This window comes from Raphanus sativus, chromosome 7 (genome assembly GCF_000801105.2).
Source record: "Raphanus sativus cultivar WK10039 chromosome 7, ASM80110v3, whole genome shotgun sequence".
Taxonomy (NCBI): Eukaryota; Viridiplantae; Streptophyta; class Magnoliopsida; order Brassicales; family Brassicaceae; genus Raphanus; species Raphanus sativus.
This window is the reverse complement of record NC_079517.1, coordinates 4,162,762-4,179,591: the sequence shown is the minus strand read 5'-3', so window position 1 is coordinate 4,179,591 and position 16,830 is coordinate 4,162,762. Positions and strand designations below refer to the sequence as shown.

The window sequence follows — 16,830 nt, the reverse complement described above, 5'->3', positions numbered from 1 at the left end:
TGCTGAAAGTCCATCCCGTAATAACATGTCCCACGAATCCAGCAATTTCACAGGCTTACAATATCAAGACCCAATACTACCCCGCTATAATCTTTTGCGAGCTAGGCAATCGGTCCAAGTCCAACACTGCATCTCTACGTGTATTCGTATCAAACATGGGACATATATATACAATAAAGACATGTATTGTGTAACTTATTACAAAAATAAGAGTGACAAGTTAGCAAAAAGTAATGTGGTTTTGCAACTGCAACTCCTTTTTGGATGTATAGTTAGAAAATAGAAAGCTGATGACTAATGTAGCATCATGGGAAGTTCGTTCCTTCTCTTTTCGACCCACCATGGTTTATGTTTTCATCCGATTAGTTTTCCACTAAGATTACGATCCAAAACATTGAAATTTAATACGAATTTCCACTAATAGTTTATAGTGGGTAGATGTAAAGGGAGAAAAGAAGGGATTATTATCTTATGTAAATCAATTGTTTTTAGGTTTATGTAAATATAATAATATTGGATGGTCTATTATAGTTAGTATAGCGTGTTCATATTGCAGCTATAGTTAGCGCCAAGCTGCTAAAGCGCATCAGCGTGTTAATTGGACCAACTAATTCATTCACAGCGCATTACTCATACTAACTAAATCATTCACAGAAATTGAGAGAACAAGTAAGTCAAAGTGGTGTGTTATTAATCACGATCTTTAACTTTATTTTTTTTTTACCAATACTAAAACTGATAAATAATCAGTGGTGGTTGCTAAAGCAAATATTTGATTAGAAATGCGAAGTAACAACATGCAAAAATCTAGATTTGTATTTCATCATTTCCGTGTTAGTAGGCTAGTCCTTAAATCGGCTGAAAATAATGACATATAATCTATAAGATAATAATATTTGAAATATAGATTGATAGGTGATAACGGAACAACAACCGACAAGAGGGATCAGGGAAGAACCAAAAGGTCCAAAACATACATTAAACCGGAAACCGACCAGTTATTGGTCTCGGGCTCTCGGCTAAATATGGGAGGGAGAAGTGGTCATTTCCTCTGGGGTTAAGAGGTTTGAACAACTGGGACGTACTTAATTATGAATGCTGTATTGCAAGCACTTGTTCATGCTCCTCCTTTGAGGAGCTTTGGGTTGAGTGATCAGCATGGATTAATGGGGTTTGTAGTGTTTGCCTTGTGATCTTGATGTTATCTTCCCTGCAATGTTTTCCAGTGATAGGATGGATTCCTTACAGCCCAGCTCATTTGCTTTACAGGTTCTGTTTTCTTTGGTTCAGTGTCACATTGTTAGATATCGAAAGCTACTTGCAGTATTCGTTCCGTTTAAACATGTCTCCTTACCTCTCTTCCTCCATCATTGGAAAACGGTTTGGGAACAGAGTAATTGCCTTTGATTGGAGGATGTGAGTATGATGGTTCATCACCACCGTCGTCATCGGCAGAGTTTGAGATACTTGCAGTGGTAACTCACTTGGGGATGTTGGCGTCATCAGGTCTAAGGCTTAAAGGATTGTGGTATAGATGTGATGGCGCATGGATCAATGAAGTTGAAGAAGTGGTGGTGAGAGGGTGTGAATGCTATATGTTGTTCTATGCACAAGGAGTTGAGTTATCAAGTTATCTCCTTGGCTGATGCATTTCCGTTTGCTTGATTGCTGACTGACTTATTTTTTTATGACAAAGATTTTGAAGCAATTTTTACCTTGTTATATTTTTTATTGATTGAAGGTTTATGCAAAATAAAGCATTTGAAAGTCAAGTTTTAATGATTTTTTTTTCCATAAGTATTATTGTTCAAGGTTATAAACACAGCCAAGGGCCACAATACCACACTAATTGAATGCATATAAATATTTGTTACATTAGGAAAATATCATATAAAGGGTGAAGATAATGTTTTGAGTGACCTCTCTTCAGGTATAATATGTTCTTCAAATGATGGTTCTTCTCTCTTATTCATCTGCCACCACCACTGGCAAGTTTCTTGAGATGGTGAAACGCCTTCTGCTTAATCCACTGCCTATCATATGGCAAATACGCATTCATGGAATGTTCATAGCTGCATAAGAAACCAGTGTGGATTCGTTAGAATCATTGCAACATATAACTACCAAATACTTATGATTCTCAACTAATATAACAACCAACAAAGGTAGAAACGAAATTTTTAGTATCAAAGCACTGTTGGTTTAGTTATAGATCATGGGAATCTTAATGATATTGGATTCCAGAAGAAGTTGTCAACTCTTCAGCAAACAAAACGGAGTTTACTACAAGATATATATGCACAGTGAACAGGTGGTATTGCATAGCATTTGGTGGAAGATAGATAGGAGACATGGACCACTCAGTATACTGATGAGCGAGGGAGAAAATGAACATAAGCATCCAAGAGAGAGAGGGAGGGACTTACACCAAAGCGCTCAGGTCAGTAAGACCATCAATAAAATTGTAAAGATCAGCAATGTCATAAGTAAGATTCCTGAGGGATGGGTTAATTTCCTTCAACTTCCTTTCGTATAAGCCGCAGATACCTGTTCAAATGTCAAATTATATATAAGGAAAGCATTAAAAATAGGACAAGTAAAAACAATCTGATCATCCTAACAACTGACAGAACTATACAAACTATCCCTCTTGCTGCTATTAGCATAAAGAAAAGAAAAGCCTCACAATCATCATAAGAGCTAGTTTATTCGAATTAAAAAAGTTTTTACCATCCATAGCTTGGCCTATAGAATCATAGTCCATAAACGTCCTCGTAGCTCTGCTGTGTGAGTTTTGCAACAGGATGATTGTGTGCCTTCCGTTCTGATTATTATTTGCCTACGCATCAGAAGAGTAAAGCTGAGCATAAGAACTAAGCGAATCAAATCAATTCGAAAACCCTAGTTCCTCTTGATAAACGAAATCGAATTTTTGATCTCCCGCTAAGATTTATACGCTATTGACTAAGGAATCAATTAAACTACGTGAAAGGAACATTAGAGAAGAAATCGATTACCATCCTCGACTGCTATTTTGACTTCCCGATAGCTCAATTGAAGACGAAGACGAAGACGAAGACGAACGTCTTCACTCACTGCTGAAGCGAGGAAATTATATATGCAAATACTGAGGGGGCAAAATCGTAAAATGATACAGAGTTTCTGTCTCTTAACACGTGACATCTGTTAGTGAGATAAAACAGTGTGTATTCCATTTATGATATGAAAAAACGACAATCTGTTTCTAATAAGTAGCACGGTGTGTCCTCAGTAAATCCAAACGACACATATTCTCTTCTAAATATGAGAAACGACATGTAGTTAGTTCTCTACTCCACACAGCTACAAATCCGTTTTTAAGTTCCCACCATTACAGAAGCTAAAGATTAACATCATCCTCATCCAGATGATCATAATGTGGGACGAATGAATCACATATTCTCGCAACAAATGACATGGAAAGATTCTCAAGAAGTGTGTTATTAGAAAAATCAAACAAAATACAAATATTATATCGTTCACATATAATAAAACTCCTTTTGTCCTGCAACAAGAATAGACCAACAAAACCATTTTTATAAAAAGAAACGTTTCCTTCTCTGTTCCACTATCATCATCATCCTCTAATCGATCTTAACCGAGGAATAGATGAGCCTTGTGAACCACAGACAAGCATAGAACCCAATTGTTCCCGTGAACACGAAGAATGCATGTGAGGCGATGAGCATGTACGTCCAAAGTAAAGCATCGCCGACACCAGTTTTGTGATATGAAACTTTGTGAAGAAGTAGAACGCTGCGTAGAGGAAGAGATACAGAGCTGATGATCCTGATTTTAGTTACGATCTCAACCACCACAGGTAGTCCTCACTGCAGAGCTGGAAGTAGCAGAGTACTACGGTGATGAGAATTACAAAGACGAGGAAGAGGAACCCGAAGATGTAGTAGAACTGGTTGAGCCAGATGGATGTGAGGATGAAGAAGAAGAGCTCGAAGAAAACTGCACCAAAAGGTAGGATTCCTCCAATGAGGATTGAGAAAATGGGGTTCATGTAAATTTGTAAATGTTTATCTTTCTCAGCTCAATATGATGGATTGTAGCGAAAACAAACATGATAATATTCCATAAAGAGGTGGGGGAGTCTTTGGTTTTATTATCTTGCAGAAGTAGCAGCATAAAAAAAAAGGGAAAGCACAAGAGCTTAGTCTTGACAAGTTAACCAATTGAAAAAGCAGATTTAAAAACAACAAACAAACATGAGACAAACAACCAAGATCTCCATATATATACATACATCTTAAAAGCTTTCGAGATTCATCAACAACCACCACACAGCAAAGGGTAGCTAGCGTCTAGTAACCTCCCTGAATAAAGGCATTTAGGCGGTTAAGCTCCTCACGATGCTCAGTCACCACTGCACGGACCACATCTCCTATGGACACCATTCCTATCATACCCTTGTCTTTGATCACCGGAATGTGCCTGATCCTGTTATCTGTACACACACACACAACAAACCGATTAACTTTTTTTTTTACTTGCATAAAGTAAATTTAAACCCCAAAAACTCTGAATCTTTAACTGAAAGTCAGTATGTCTTTTACCTGTCATCAGCTGCATAGCGACCAACACCTTGGTCTCTGGTGTCACGGTGATAAGCTTATTCTGCAATTTACCAATTCACAGATCCATTCAGCTCAACCCCCAGCAATTAAATCTTATAATGTTTCATACCTCTTCAGTCATAATGTCTCCTACTTTTGTTGATTTGGATGATCTACCTTGCACAATGATCTTTCGCAGATAATCTAACAGATATCGCAAAAGTCAAAACAGATGGAGATGTAGCAACACACAGAACAAAAAAACTTTCGTTAAGCAGTTAAAAAAAATTTTCTTACCTCTCTCTGTAATGATACCAGCAAGAGATTGTTGCTCACCAGGTTTCACAACCACCAAGGCACCAACATTGTGTTGCGTCATCTAACGAAACCAAAAGACACATCTAACCACACCCAAAGAGATATGAAAAAAACCAAAAGGCAAACAGAGAGATATCGATTTACATACGGATTTAACGGCGTCGTAAACAGTGTCATCAGTGGTACACCAAAGCCAAGATCCATCAGCGCTTTTGCCTTTAGCGTTCATAACATCGGAAATGGTCGTGCTCTCGAATCCATGCTCCTCCATACGAGCAGGCTGAGTGGACTCAGAGCGTGAAGACAACAACACAGAAGGCTGAATCGCAGGGTTGATCACACGGAGATGCTGCAGCAGAGACGATCTGACAACATTTCCACCGGACACGAACGAACGAATCACAGCTTGCATCTTGTTTCACCTATATCCGATTCAAAATCAAATCAGCTATTCTTTTTTTAGGAGCAGATCTAAAAAGGATAGATCAAACCTAACAGCTACGAGACGAATCTAAAGAAGCTAGATCGAAAAAAAATCAAAGAAAGCTATAAGATGAGAGAGGTTCAGACCTGAGCTTGGAGAAGGAAACGGATCAGAGAGGGAAAGGTTGAGAGCCCTAGAGTAGAGGTAAGAGACAGGTGACGAGAGTTGAGTGGAGTGTTTCAAGGGCGTTTCTTATGGATAGGATAATAATATATAACCTTTTTCGATAGTGAGTGATACATTGAACTGACGACTATCTCTTTTTTTTATCCTTAAAAATATATTTCTGAAAAAAAATTTAATGATGACTGTGCAATCAATTATTCTGGCATACTCTTGCTCTATCGTTAGGCCCACTTCCAAACTCTTAATCTATCAGGCCCACTTTGATAGAGCCTGTTTTGTATGCATGCAAGTGAATAATTTTGTTTGCTTTTTGGTAAAATATCTAAACAGGTAAATATAGAATTCAGAAAATTATTTTGGAAGATTAATGACTTTAGGAATGTGAAACGTAAAATTATTTACAAAATTTTCATTCCAGGAAGGGCATTGCAAAAGATTGACATTTCTTTTTCTCCACAGCAAATTGATAAAAAAAGAAGAAGAAGCAAATCCATTAATTAACATGTTGGCATCTCCACAACATTACAACACTTTTGTTTTCTGATAAAACTTGGAACACCAAATTTATTACCTAGAGAGAGGGTACTGACGAGTTTGAGAGTTGGGTTTGATTTTAGAAGGCTGAGGAATATGTTCAGAGACAATGCAAGCAGTGTCTTTCCACCAAGAAGCTTCAGCCTCCTTGACATGAAGCCTTTTCTTAGCATCTTCCAGCGCACACTCTAGCTCGTTTATCTTCTCTTCTTGTCTTGTCTCCATGAGCTCATGAAGCCTTCTCTCTAGCTCATAAGGACACACTCCTTGTTGTTCCTCCAATGGCCTTATTCCTCTTGAATCATCACTCTTCTCTTGGTTTTGACCAGTCCGAAGAAGCTCAAACTCAGCTTCGAGTTCTGCTTCAAGCTGATCCATTATGTCTCCTCCAAAATCTTCTCCCTTCCCCTTAAACACGTAAGGCTTAAAAGAACCTTCACCTCCAACAGACAAAGATGTCTCCAGTAACTGTGGAGAGTAATAGCAATCACTAGAAGTTCCCACAAAGTCACTTGTGGTTGTTTCACAGTACTGCTCTTGCTTCCCAGAGACAAACCTTTGTTGTTTTCGCCTCAAATCATCATTGTGATATTGCAATAACTTGTCTATATCGTTCCTTAACTCGACAAACTCTTGCTGTTTACGCCTCATCTCGTCGTTCTTACACTCGAGAAGCTTCTCTATATCGTTACGTAGCTCGACTATCTTGTGAATCTCTTCTCTTCCGTTAGCAATCAGATGTAGCAAGTAACAACTCATCCCAATGCCGAACAAGAACTCCCTTCTTCGCAGTTCTAAAGAGAGAAAAATAAATTAAAATTAAGACACAAGTTTAACGTTGTTCTGTCCCGATGGATCCTCTATGACACTGGAATCAAGTCAGATAGTAAATAGATTGGAGTATTTACCAGAATCGAGCGAATCATGAGGGTCGTTTATGATCCTCGTCGAGTCACAGTCTCTTACACGTCCTTCGACCATAGCCTTCTTCTTCTTCCCTTTGACCATGCTCGGTGAGGAAAACAACCGAGCCATGACTCTCCGTGGAGACAGATGCCTGATCCTGATGCAACCTGTTCTCACTCTTCCACCGCCGTCCATCGGGATTGAAGAAAGAGAGAGGGAGAGAGGAATGTATTAATGAGAATCACGAGAGAAGCAAGAAGTGTTGTTTCGACTTCTATGCGTTGGAGGGGAATTTTCATTTTCGAATAGTTTGGAAACTCTTTTAATGCTATTTATCTTTTTTTCTTCGATTTTTTAGTAATACAAAATCTACAATAATTGGCTTGAAACGAAATCAAATCTATTAATAATTGAAGAAGTTCAATTCACTATGTTTCTTGTGCTTGATACATACATACTACATAGTGTAATTACTTTGAACTAGTTAAAAAAGAAGCAAACAAATCTTTAAAGTACAATTAATTAGGGTGAAGAGTCTGTTTGAAGATCCAGGGAGAATAATTGACCAATTGTTTAGCCATAAATAGCAATCTGAGTAATGTTGACCAAAAGATATGGTTTTGTTGACCAATGTCGGTGACACAATATCCCATAATAGATTCGAGTCAGGTTGCTGTTTGAATAATTTAACTTTCTACATCTCTGTCTAATTTCGATGAAGAAATGGAGAAAAATTAATTTCGCGTTAACTTCCTGCCGGTTCTAGTGCAAAGAAACGACGCGCATTTCGCTGCTTAAGAAAAACAAGAGGATTACGCTATTTATAGGCCCATATGTTTAAAGGCCCAATATAAGAAACGCAGTCTCCGTCTCTCTGGAGTAAACTGATGAGTAAGTATATCTTCCCACGATGGCGAAAGAGGCATGAGAAGAAAAGAGATATGGCGGGAGTGATTAGGGTGAAGCAAATGTTTCTATGCTCGTCGATTCTCGCGAGCAACAACATCAACAAGTCTCTATCGCGCCTTCCTCGGCGCAGTATCAGTGTAACCGCGGGGAATCTCAGTTCTAGCGAGACGAAGAAGAAGGAGAAAGAGAAGAGGAAGAGGAGGAAAGAGATCGAAGTCGCGAGAGCGACGGCGGAAGCTGTGGTGAACAAAGAAAAGAGGAGGACGCGGTCGAGCAGAGATTATGAGATCGGCGGCGACGGGGAGGCTCCGTCGTCGCATGTGCCGGTCATGCTCGGAGAAGTCATGGACGTTTTCGCCTCGGTTCGATTGAGAAGCTTTGTGGATTGCACACTTGGCGCAGCCGGTCACTCTTCTTCTGTAAGTTCCAAATCAATTAGCTAAGAATCTAATATGGAACAAGCTCTTACTTAGGAGGAATCAACTTCTTATGCTAAGTTTAGTGACTTGAGATGTTTATTTGCTACCGTTGGATATGTAAATAGATTTTGACTATGTAATTTTGTGTGTGTTTTCAGATTATTCAAAGTCACTCTGAGTTGAAGCATTTCGTTGGAATGGATGTGGATCCCGTGGCTCGGAAACTGGCTCACTTTCATATCGATTCTCTCATGCATCCAACTTTGAAGGCTTCTGTTGTGTTAAAGAACTTCAAATACATCAAATCCGCGGTTGCTGATACGCATCCGGAGCTCTTGGATGTTGGTGTTGATGGCATTCTTATGGACCTGGGGATGTCATCTATGCAGGTAGGTACTTTGATGATTTTGATAAGGGAGAAACTGTGTGTTTCGTTTCCTCTTATTGCATTGTTGAAAAAAGTATTTATCCTACAGGTAAACAATCCGGAAAGAGGGTTTAGTGTTCTTCAGCAGGGACCTCTTGATATGCGCATGGATCCTCAGGTTAGTTATGTAGACAAGTGAACTAAGCTCTGACCCTTCCTGCAAAGTTTTGTCTTTTTTAACATATTCGCTAACAATGTGACAGGCGAGTTTGACAGCGGAAGATATAGTGAATTCTTGGCCGGAATCAGAACTGGGGAGAGTTCTAAGAGAATACGGCGAAGAAAGCAATTGGCATTTACTTCAAACTAGAATCGTTAAGGCTCGACTTAGTGGTGGCTTACATTCTACTGGTGACTTGGTGGATCTCATTAGAAGCATGTCACCACCAAGCAGAGGTATATATATAATGGGAGTTCTAGATAGTGTTTATAAGTAATTATAAGAGAGCGCATTAATGATTGAAGAACCAAAGTAAGATCATGAAAACATTAGAATTTTTTAGAGTTTTTACGTATTATAGATAAAAGATGATTATCAATCATTAAAAACTTATTTGGAGTTCCATTTGAAATCCTGTAGGAGGCAGACAAGGTTGGATAAAGACAGCGACACGTGTGTTCCAAGGCCTAAGGATTGCAGTGAACGACGAACTCAAGACACTACAAAACGCACTCTACTCATCCTTCGATGTTCTCTCCCCAGGTGGGAGACTAGCAGTCATCTCCTTTCACAGTCTTGAAGATCGGGTAGTAAAACAGACGTTCCTCGACATATTAGGGTTTCAAAGAGAAGAAACGAGCACAGAGACGAGCGTAAAACCGGAGAGACAAATCGAAGAAAGTATAGACAAAGAGTTAAAAGAGAGAGAAGCGTGGATCAAACAAACTGTAATCAGCTCGAAAGGTGTGATACTAACAAAGAGACCTATCACTCCTTCAGAGGAAGAGGAGAAACTGAATCGCAGAGCAAGGAGCGCTAAGCTAAGAGTGGTTCAGAAGTTGTGAGTGATTGTTCCATAAAATGTTTCCTTCTCTCTTTAGTGCTAAGTTCATTCATTTCAGTTATGATTAAACCGATATGTACCAAAACAGATATTTCCATCCGGTTTAGTTCCAAATTTTCGAACCATACCGGTTTTAAAATACATTATTCCTTTAACCATACGACCACTACCTAAGTATCAGACTGGTGTCGCCGCCGAAGACATTTTAGACCTTGAAACCCTTGTCGTGCTCCACAGCCACCTAACAACCAATGGGAGCACTTGATCTTTCTCTCTCACAGAGTCTCCTCTTCTCTCCGTCACGCTCATATCTTCCCTCCTCAACACACCGCTCTGTCTCTTTTCTACCGCCGGGGAGTAAGTCACGGTGTCTGCCTCCCTTGCGCTCAATGAGCAACCACGATGAGAACGACACGGTCTCCAAGGAGGTGAAGCTCTGGGGTGGAAGGTTTGAAGAGAGTGTTACAGAGAAGGTGGAGAAGTTCACTGAGTCCATTTCCTTCGACAAAGTTCTCTACAAGCAGGACATCATGGGCAGCAAAGCGCATGCTACAATGCTTGCTCACCAGGTTTTTATTTTACTTCATTACTCTACTTGCTCCATCCTCATCTCTAGATTTGATTCATAAAGTCAGAATCTTTGGTTATTGTTGTTACAGGGGCTTATAACTGATGGCGACAGAGATAGCATTTTGGGAGGTCTTGATGAAATCGAGATTAAGATTGAAGGAGATAACTTTGAGTGGAGGACTGATCGAGAGGATGTGCACATGAACATCGAAGCAGCCTTAACTGATCTAATTGGTGAGCCTGCTAAGAAGCTTCACACAGCACGGAGCAGAAACGACCAGGTTGCTACTGATTTCAGGCTTTGGTGTCGTGATGCTATCGACTCGATCGTTGTCAAAATCAAACATCTTCAGACAGCTCTTGTTCAGCTCGCTTTGAAGAACGAGGGTTTGATTGTCCCTGGTTATACTCATCTTCAGAGGGCTCAGCCTGTATTGCTCCCACATGTACTCTTAACTTATGTTGAGCAGGTTTTGGAATCTCTCCTTTGCTCAAGTTTTAGTTTCTTATATTAGAACCAATCTATGACCGTAATTTGCTGATTGCTATGTGTACTTGTTATATGTATTGGTAGTCTTTGCCTATAAGCATTCTAGGTTCTTATATGTATGTTGTGTTCATGTATGGGGCAGCTCGAGCGTGATGCTGGTCGTTATATTGACTGTCGAGAGAGGCTAAATTTCTGTCCCCTAGGAGCTTGTGCTTTGGCTGGAACTGGTCTACCTATTGATAGGTTCATGACCGCAACTGCTCTTGGATTTACCGAACCGATGAGAAACAGGTGTGTTCCCTAGTTCTTGTATGAGTTACAGCAACTCTCTGTACTTACATAATCACTTGTGTGCTCTTTAATTTTACAGCATCGACGCAGTTTCAGACCGAGATTTCGTGTTGGAGTTTCTATATGCAAATTCCAACACAGCCATTCATCTATCACGGCTTGGAGAAGAGTGGGTACTCTGGGCCTCTGAGGAGTTTGGTTTCATGACTCCAAGCGATTCCGTCTCAACGGGAAGCAGTATAATGCCGCAGAAGAAGAATCCAGACCCGATGGAGCTCGTCAGAGGAAAGTCTGCTCGAGTCATAGGTGATCTGGTCACTGTTCTAACACTGTGCAAGGGACTTCCTCTTGCTTACAACCGTGATTTCCAGGAAGATAAAGAACCCATGTTCGACAGCACCAAGACAATAATGGGGATGATCGATGTCTCTGCGGAATTTGCCCAGAATGTCACATTCAATGAAGACAGGATTAAGAGAAGTCTCCCTGCTGGACACCTTGATGCTACTACTCTTGCTGATTACCTTGTGAAGAAGGTAATTTCTTTTGTGGAAATCTTATCTTCCATTGCTTTGTAGCTAGATCCTAAGAAGGTAAATACATTTTTTGTTTGTTTTGGGTTCACAGGGGATGCCTTTTAGGTCATCACACGACGTTGTTGGGAAACTAGTTGGAGTTTGTGTTTCAAGAGGCTGTGAACTCCAGAACCTAAGTCTTGAAGAGATGAAGAAGCTGAGCCCTGTGTTTGAAGAAGATGTGTTTGGGTTTTTGGGTGTCGAAAATTCAGTTAATAAGTTCAGTTCCTACGGGTCAACTGGATCGAACTGTGTCGCTGAGCAACTCGGATACTGGGTCAACAAGCTAAAGATTACTAGCACCTGAGTTGGACCAAACCATCAGGCTAATTGTCTCGGCGGTTTGTCCCCCCCACCCAAAATAAAATAAAAGCTTTGTTAAAGTTTCTTAGTATCTGAAACCGACATTTTTGTTCAGGTTCTATGATACCAATGTTTTTATTTTTTACAATGGTAAGAAGATTTAACTTAACCGGCTTTACAAGGACACTTAACTTGGTTAGGTCTTGATTTTACATATGATAAGCAAAATATCTAACCACGAAAGAGTTAGAAAGAAGATGAAGGAGTCCACGCTTGAGGTTTGTACATGTGCGTCTCTGGGCAGTTCAAACTCATGGCTGGTTCTGGTGACGAGGTCGTACACGCCAAAGTCCTTGAGGGTCCTTGAGGGTCATGAAGTAGATTGAGTTGGGCTCGAGACAAAGGGCAAGAGCTGGCCTTGACTGGAGAAAGGATGGCTTCTAAACGGAAAGACGCAGACATCTCCTATTTTCTCTGTGTAGCACATGTATCTTCCCTCAGTCGTTTCTGCCTCTCTAAACACAATGAACATCGGCACTATCTGCAATAGGGAACATTACATGCCTCCACACACACACACACATAAGAGAGTTAAATGTGACCAAACTGACGTCTAATAAGTTGTTACTAAATTGGTAAAGAGATGTATTACCATTGACGAGGAAAATGAAAAGAGGTTAATAAAATGCATTATGCATTCGGATGTAGATTTTTGAACAATGAACATGGAGGAGCCCACGTGAGATGGAACCCCCTACTTCCATAGGAAGTGGAACATCTGTTCGTGTATGAAAATGTATATTATCCTTTTGTTGTTCCAAAATTATCATTTTCCATTTCTGTTACCACACACACATTGACACACGATATGCAGCAGTCATGATCCCATTGGTGTTTTCTCTACACAAACAGTTCATTTTCTTGATTTAATAATAATATATCCTTTTAAGATGGTGGAGTCACTTTCACAATCCTTGTCCTTAAATCCCATGTTAGTCACTGATTGATGCTTCCTTCGGATTATTGGTCGGAATAATATTAGTTTCTACTGGAAGCCTCAACTCTCTTCAATTGGGACGTAGTGGATTGATGTTACAGGTGAACCTCATCTCTTACTCTTATATTTATTTTAACCCTTATTATTGTTTGTATTGATTTTAACTCTTTTATTTGGCTTCGAATCTTGTAGAATGATGGAGTAGTCTAAAAGAATGTAGTCTTTTACAATTATGCCTGATGTCAACTGAGATTGGACATGTAGAAGATTGAAGAGAAGTCTTCGCATAAACAAAATTATTTTGTTCTGATTTGTTCTCTCCACTCCACTAGCTCTAATAATCTCCACTGATTTTGATTTGGTATATCTTTTGACGTCTCTGGGATACTAGACGCGGCAGGGTTGTTAACCAACCCAATCATATGACAAAACCAATCGCATTTGGAATTTTAATGCAGAAACCAGTTCGTAACAAAATTCCCAATAAACCAAACTGGTCGAATCCTAAGAGGATTCTCAATAAATTAACTCGCAATTTTTTTCAAAAAATGTTATAAATATTAATAAATTATTATTTTAGATATTTAAAAATCATGAAAAAACTACATCAAAATATCTCCAGTTTGAAAACTTATTTGTATATTCCGATGTAGTTTTTTAGTAATTCAAAATGCTAGCCATTAAAGCTTAATTATATTTTACTTGAACTAAAAAAATGAACTTAAAAACTTTAGTTTTCTGAGTTTCTTTGAAGTAAAACCAGAATTATATTAAACCAAACAATATTTAGGTTCAATGTAACAGTTCTTATACTACTACACAATACATTAACCAGTAAACCGGTGCACTGAAAACCAAAACTCCTGATTCAAAGTATACTGCTGTTAACCGTGCCCTGACCATCGGGTATTTGATTAACCGCGCTATCATGGCCGTGCCATGACCAAACGATGTCGTTTAACGCAGGCCTAACTTCTTCGTAAAACCTATTGTACTCCAGAGTATCTCCCGCCGATTTGCAGAACTCCACAACTGACATCTCCGGCGCCACTTCGAACACTTCCGCCGTCATCGACAGCCGTCCTTTTCTCCCTTCCGTTTTCCCCTCCATCTTCACTCTGAAATCCTTCGTCGTCTTCACGTTCATGTCCATCTCCTTCGTAACCGCTCCGATCTTCTCCATTATCTCCGCCGCCGAGGACCGCGACGTGAACACCGATCGAAGCTTCCTCTCGCTCTGGAACAAGCTCGACAGATCGAACCCCGACGACATCGAGGAGATGAACTCGAAGGCGTTGAAGAACTTCGGCGAAACCGGCTCCGTCGTTTCCTCTTCGTCGATCGGTTCGATCTCGAAACCTAACGGCGGCGCGAAGTTCTCCCTGATCCACGGCGTTCTCATGATCTCCGGCATCGAGATCCGCCGATCGGGATCGGCGACGAGGAGCCTGGAGACGAGCCTCCTCGACTCCGGCGAAAACCACGGCGGGAACTCGAAATCCGCCCTGAAGATCTTCCGGTACATGTTCATCAGATTCTCGTCGCGAAACGGCAGGCATCCGGCGAGGAGCACGTAGAGAACGACGCCGCACGACCATATATCCGCCTTGGCGCCGTCGTACCCCTTCTTCCGGAGCACCTCCGGCGCCACGTACGCCGGCGTTCCGCACTGCGTGTGGAGCAGTCCGTCGTCGTGGAGGATCTGCTCCGGCATCGCGGAGAGTCCGAAGTCGGAGATCTTCAAATCTCCGTTATCGTCGAGGAGGAGGTTCTCGGGCTTCAGGTCGCGGTGAGAGACGCCTCTGCTGTGGCAGAAATCGACGGCCGAGATGAGCTGCTGGAAGTACCTGCGGGCCGCGTCCTCGCGGAGCTTGCCTTTGGAGATTTTATCGAAAAGCTCGCCGCCTCTGACGAACTCCATGACGAAGAAGATCTTGGTCTTCGTGGCCATCACTTCTTTTAGCTCCACGATGTTTGGGTGGCGAACGAGCTTCATGATCGAGATCTCGCGTTTGATTTGCTCCATCATACCTTGTCTCTTCAGGACGTGGTCCTTGTTGATGACTTTGATGGCGACGCTCTCGCCAGTACCGGTGATCTCTTTGCCGTAGTAGACCTTGGCGAAGGTTCCTTTGCCTAAAAGCCTTCCCATCTCGTACTTTCCGAACAGAACTCGCCGTTCTTCCTCCATTGATATTTTATAAGTACTGTTGTGTCGAAGTTTATTATGAAAAAGGGATAGACTAGAGTGAACGGATGATGATTAAGAGAAGCTGTATAATACTCTCACAGTCACTGCTGAAGAAGTGCAGTTTCATGTTCACCATTGAAAGTGAGAGAGTTGAGATATAGCGAGGATGGTAAAGAGTGCAGTATGGGGAACAAAAGCCATACACAAACTGAGTAGAAGAAGTTATGAGGTGTCGTCGTTTTATATTACTCGTCGTCACTCTTTCAATCACGTAATAAACCACTCACTCCGCAATAAGATTGACATAATAATAAAATCATATATTATATATTTTTTTGTCTGTCAACATAATATATTATATATATATATCAAAATCTTTCTCTGTCACGCCAATTCGTCAATTTTAAAATTTATACAGTTAAAAATAGCTATCAAATAACCCGACAAAGATATACTCCCTCTGTTTTTTTAAAATGTATGTTTTAGTGTTTTCACACATATTAAGAAAACACATTAACTATACATCATTTTTAAAAATTATCAAATTTCAATGCATTTTAACCAATAGTCTTTCAATAAATTCAATCAATTTTATTGAAATTTGCAATTTTTGTATAGAAAACATAAAAAATACATCTTTGTGAAACAATTTATTTTTCTAAAATATTTATCTTTAAAAAACAGAGGGAGTATATAACTATCAAATTATTTGTATTCATTGTGGTGTCTAAAAATGGTGTAATAAAAAGTAGAAATATCAAACAATCCAATTATCTTTTTCGACGAGGTCAAAATGAATATGCGTTATTTAAAAGAATACTTGATAATATACTTTTTTCCATCACCTCATTTGGTGTATATAATTTACTACAAATTAACAACGCAATATTTATTGTAGCTGGAATAAATCAATTTATATGAAAAATTAATTGTAAAACCATCAAGGTCAAATGGAATAAATAGATAAATTAGTAAATGCATATCGTCATATGGTACGTACTATAAATCTTTCTGAAAAAAATATACAACCTTTTGTAAAACCTTAAAACGTTAATGTTATCATCAAACTAAGATGTTTTATTTTTGTAAGTTACTTTAGTCGATAGAATGCTATAGACTATATATCTACATATTCATTAACCTTCTCAAAATGGACATCTGGAACAAATTACAACAATGAACTGAAATAAAATATTTTTGTAAATAATATAGTCTACATATTATTAGACGTCATTAAATAAAAAACTATATATAGTCTATAAATAATATATGTTACGAGATTTATGCAATTTATCACAAGATTTATGTAAATAATATATTTTTACATTAAATAAATAAATATTTACTATTTCATTAATATATTATACTATAGTCTACATAATTCTTGTAAATAATATATTTGATCGGACGCCATTAAATAAATAACTCTCAAGGATATATCAACTATTATTTATTTATTAATAATAGTGTAATACCGTCAGGGTCTCAAGTAACTCTCAAGGATATATCAATTATTGACAAAAACTTCTAAACACACCTTAAAATAATGTCAATAATTCTCTCCAACAGTCGAATGCCTTTTGTCCCCTTATCTTATTAGGTGGTTCCACCCAACCATTCGTATAAAAATTTTAAGCTTAATTTAACCATTTTCATAAACTAGCATATTCTACCTAATTTTT

At 39.3% G+C, this 16,830-nt stretch overlaps 6 protein-coding genes across 6 annotated transcripts; 2 read left to right on the top strand and 4 right to left on the bottom strand.

Annotated features, from left to right (window-relative positions):
• Positions 1-1,768: 1,768 nt before the first annotated feature.
• Positions 1,769-3,135, bottom strand: LOC108815959 (enhancer of rudimentary homolog). The gene is made up of 4 exons (XM_018588503.2): positions 3,018-3,135; positions 2,731-2,839; positions 2,427-2,547; positions 1,769-2,072 (listed from the first exon to the last, which is right to left on the bottom strand). Exons 1-4 carry the CDS (start codon positions 3,018-3,020, stop codon positions 1,970-1,972), a joined length of 336 nt encoding a protein of 111 aa, XP_018444005.1. The 5' UTR covers positions 3,021-3,135; the 3' UTR covers positions 1,769-1,969.
• Positions 3,136-4,130: 995 nt separating this feature from the next.
• Positions 4,131-5,650, bottom strand: LOC108818064 (CBS domain-containing protein CBSX3, mitochondrial). Its single transcript, XM_018590919.2, has 6 exons — positions 5,493-5,650; positions 5,071-5,344; positions 4,902-4,983; positions 4,735-4,808; positions 4,605-4,665; positions 4,131-4,495 (listed from the first exon to the last, which is right to left on the bottom strand). Exons 2-6 carry the CDS (start codon positions 5,332-5,334, stop codon positions 4,353-4,355), a joined length of 624 nt encoding a protein of 207 aa, XP_018446421.1. The 5' UTR covers positions 5,335-5,344; positions 5,493-5,650; the 3' UTR covers positions 4,131-4,352.
• Positions 5,651-5,936: 286 nt separating this feature from the next.
• LOC108816520 (protein POLAR-like 1) lies at positions 5,937-7,309 on the bottom strand. Its single transcript, XM_018589097.2, has 2 exons — positions 6,975-7,309; positions 5,937-6,860 (listed from the first exon to the last, which is right to left on the bottom strand). Exons 1-2 carry the CDS (start codon positions 7,165-7,167, stop codon positions 6,100-6,102), a joined length of 954 nt encoding a protein of 317 aa, XP_018444599.1. The 5' UTR covers positions 7,168-7,309; the 3' UTR covers positions 5,937-6,099.
• Positions 7,310-7,847: 538 nt separating this feature from the next.
• LOC108817161 (uncharacterized) lies at positions 7,848-9,856 on the top strand. The gene is made up of 5 exons (XM_018589775.2): positions 7,848-8,300; positions 8,459-8,689; positions 8,777-8,845; positions 8,931-9,123; positions 9,308-9,856. Exons 1-5 carry the CDS (start codon positions 7,860-7,862, stop codon positions 9,730-9,732), a joined length of 1,359 nt encoding a protein of 452 aa, XP_018445277.2. The 5' UTR covers positions 7,848-7,859; the 3' UTR covers positions 9,733-9,856.
• A 115-nt stretch (positions 9,857-9,971) lies between these two features.
• LOC108817159 (argininosuccinate lyase, chloroplastic) lies at positions 9,972-12,129 on the top strand. Its single transcript, XM_018589773.2, has 5 exons — positions 9,972-10,300; positions 10,391-10,771; positions 10,934-11,082; positions 11,162-11,618; positions 11,710-12,129. The coding sequence occupies exons 1-5, from the start codon at positions 9,983-9,985 to the stop codon at positions 11,962-11,964; spliced, it is 1,560 nt and encodes a 519-aa protein (XP_018445275.1). The 5' UTR covers positions 9,972-9,982; the 3' UTR covers positions 11,965-12,129.
• Positions 12,130-13,673: 1,544 nt separating this feature from the next.
• LOC108817160 (CBL-interacting serine/threonine-protein kinase 5) lies at positions 13,674-15,385 on the bottom strand. The gene has a single exon (XM_018589774.2). The coding sequence runs from the start codon at positions 15,146-15,148 to the stop codon at positions 13,826-13,828; it is 1,323 nt and encodes a 440-aa protein (XP_018445276.1). The 5' UTR covers positions 15,149-15,385; the 3' UTR covers positions 13,674-13,825.
• Positions 15,386-16,830: the final 1,445 nt, after the last annotated feature.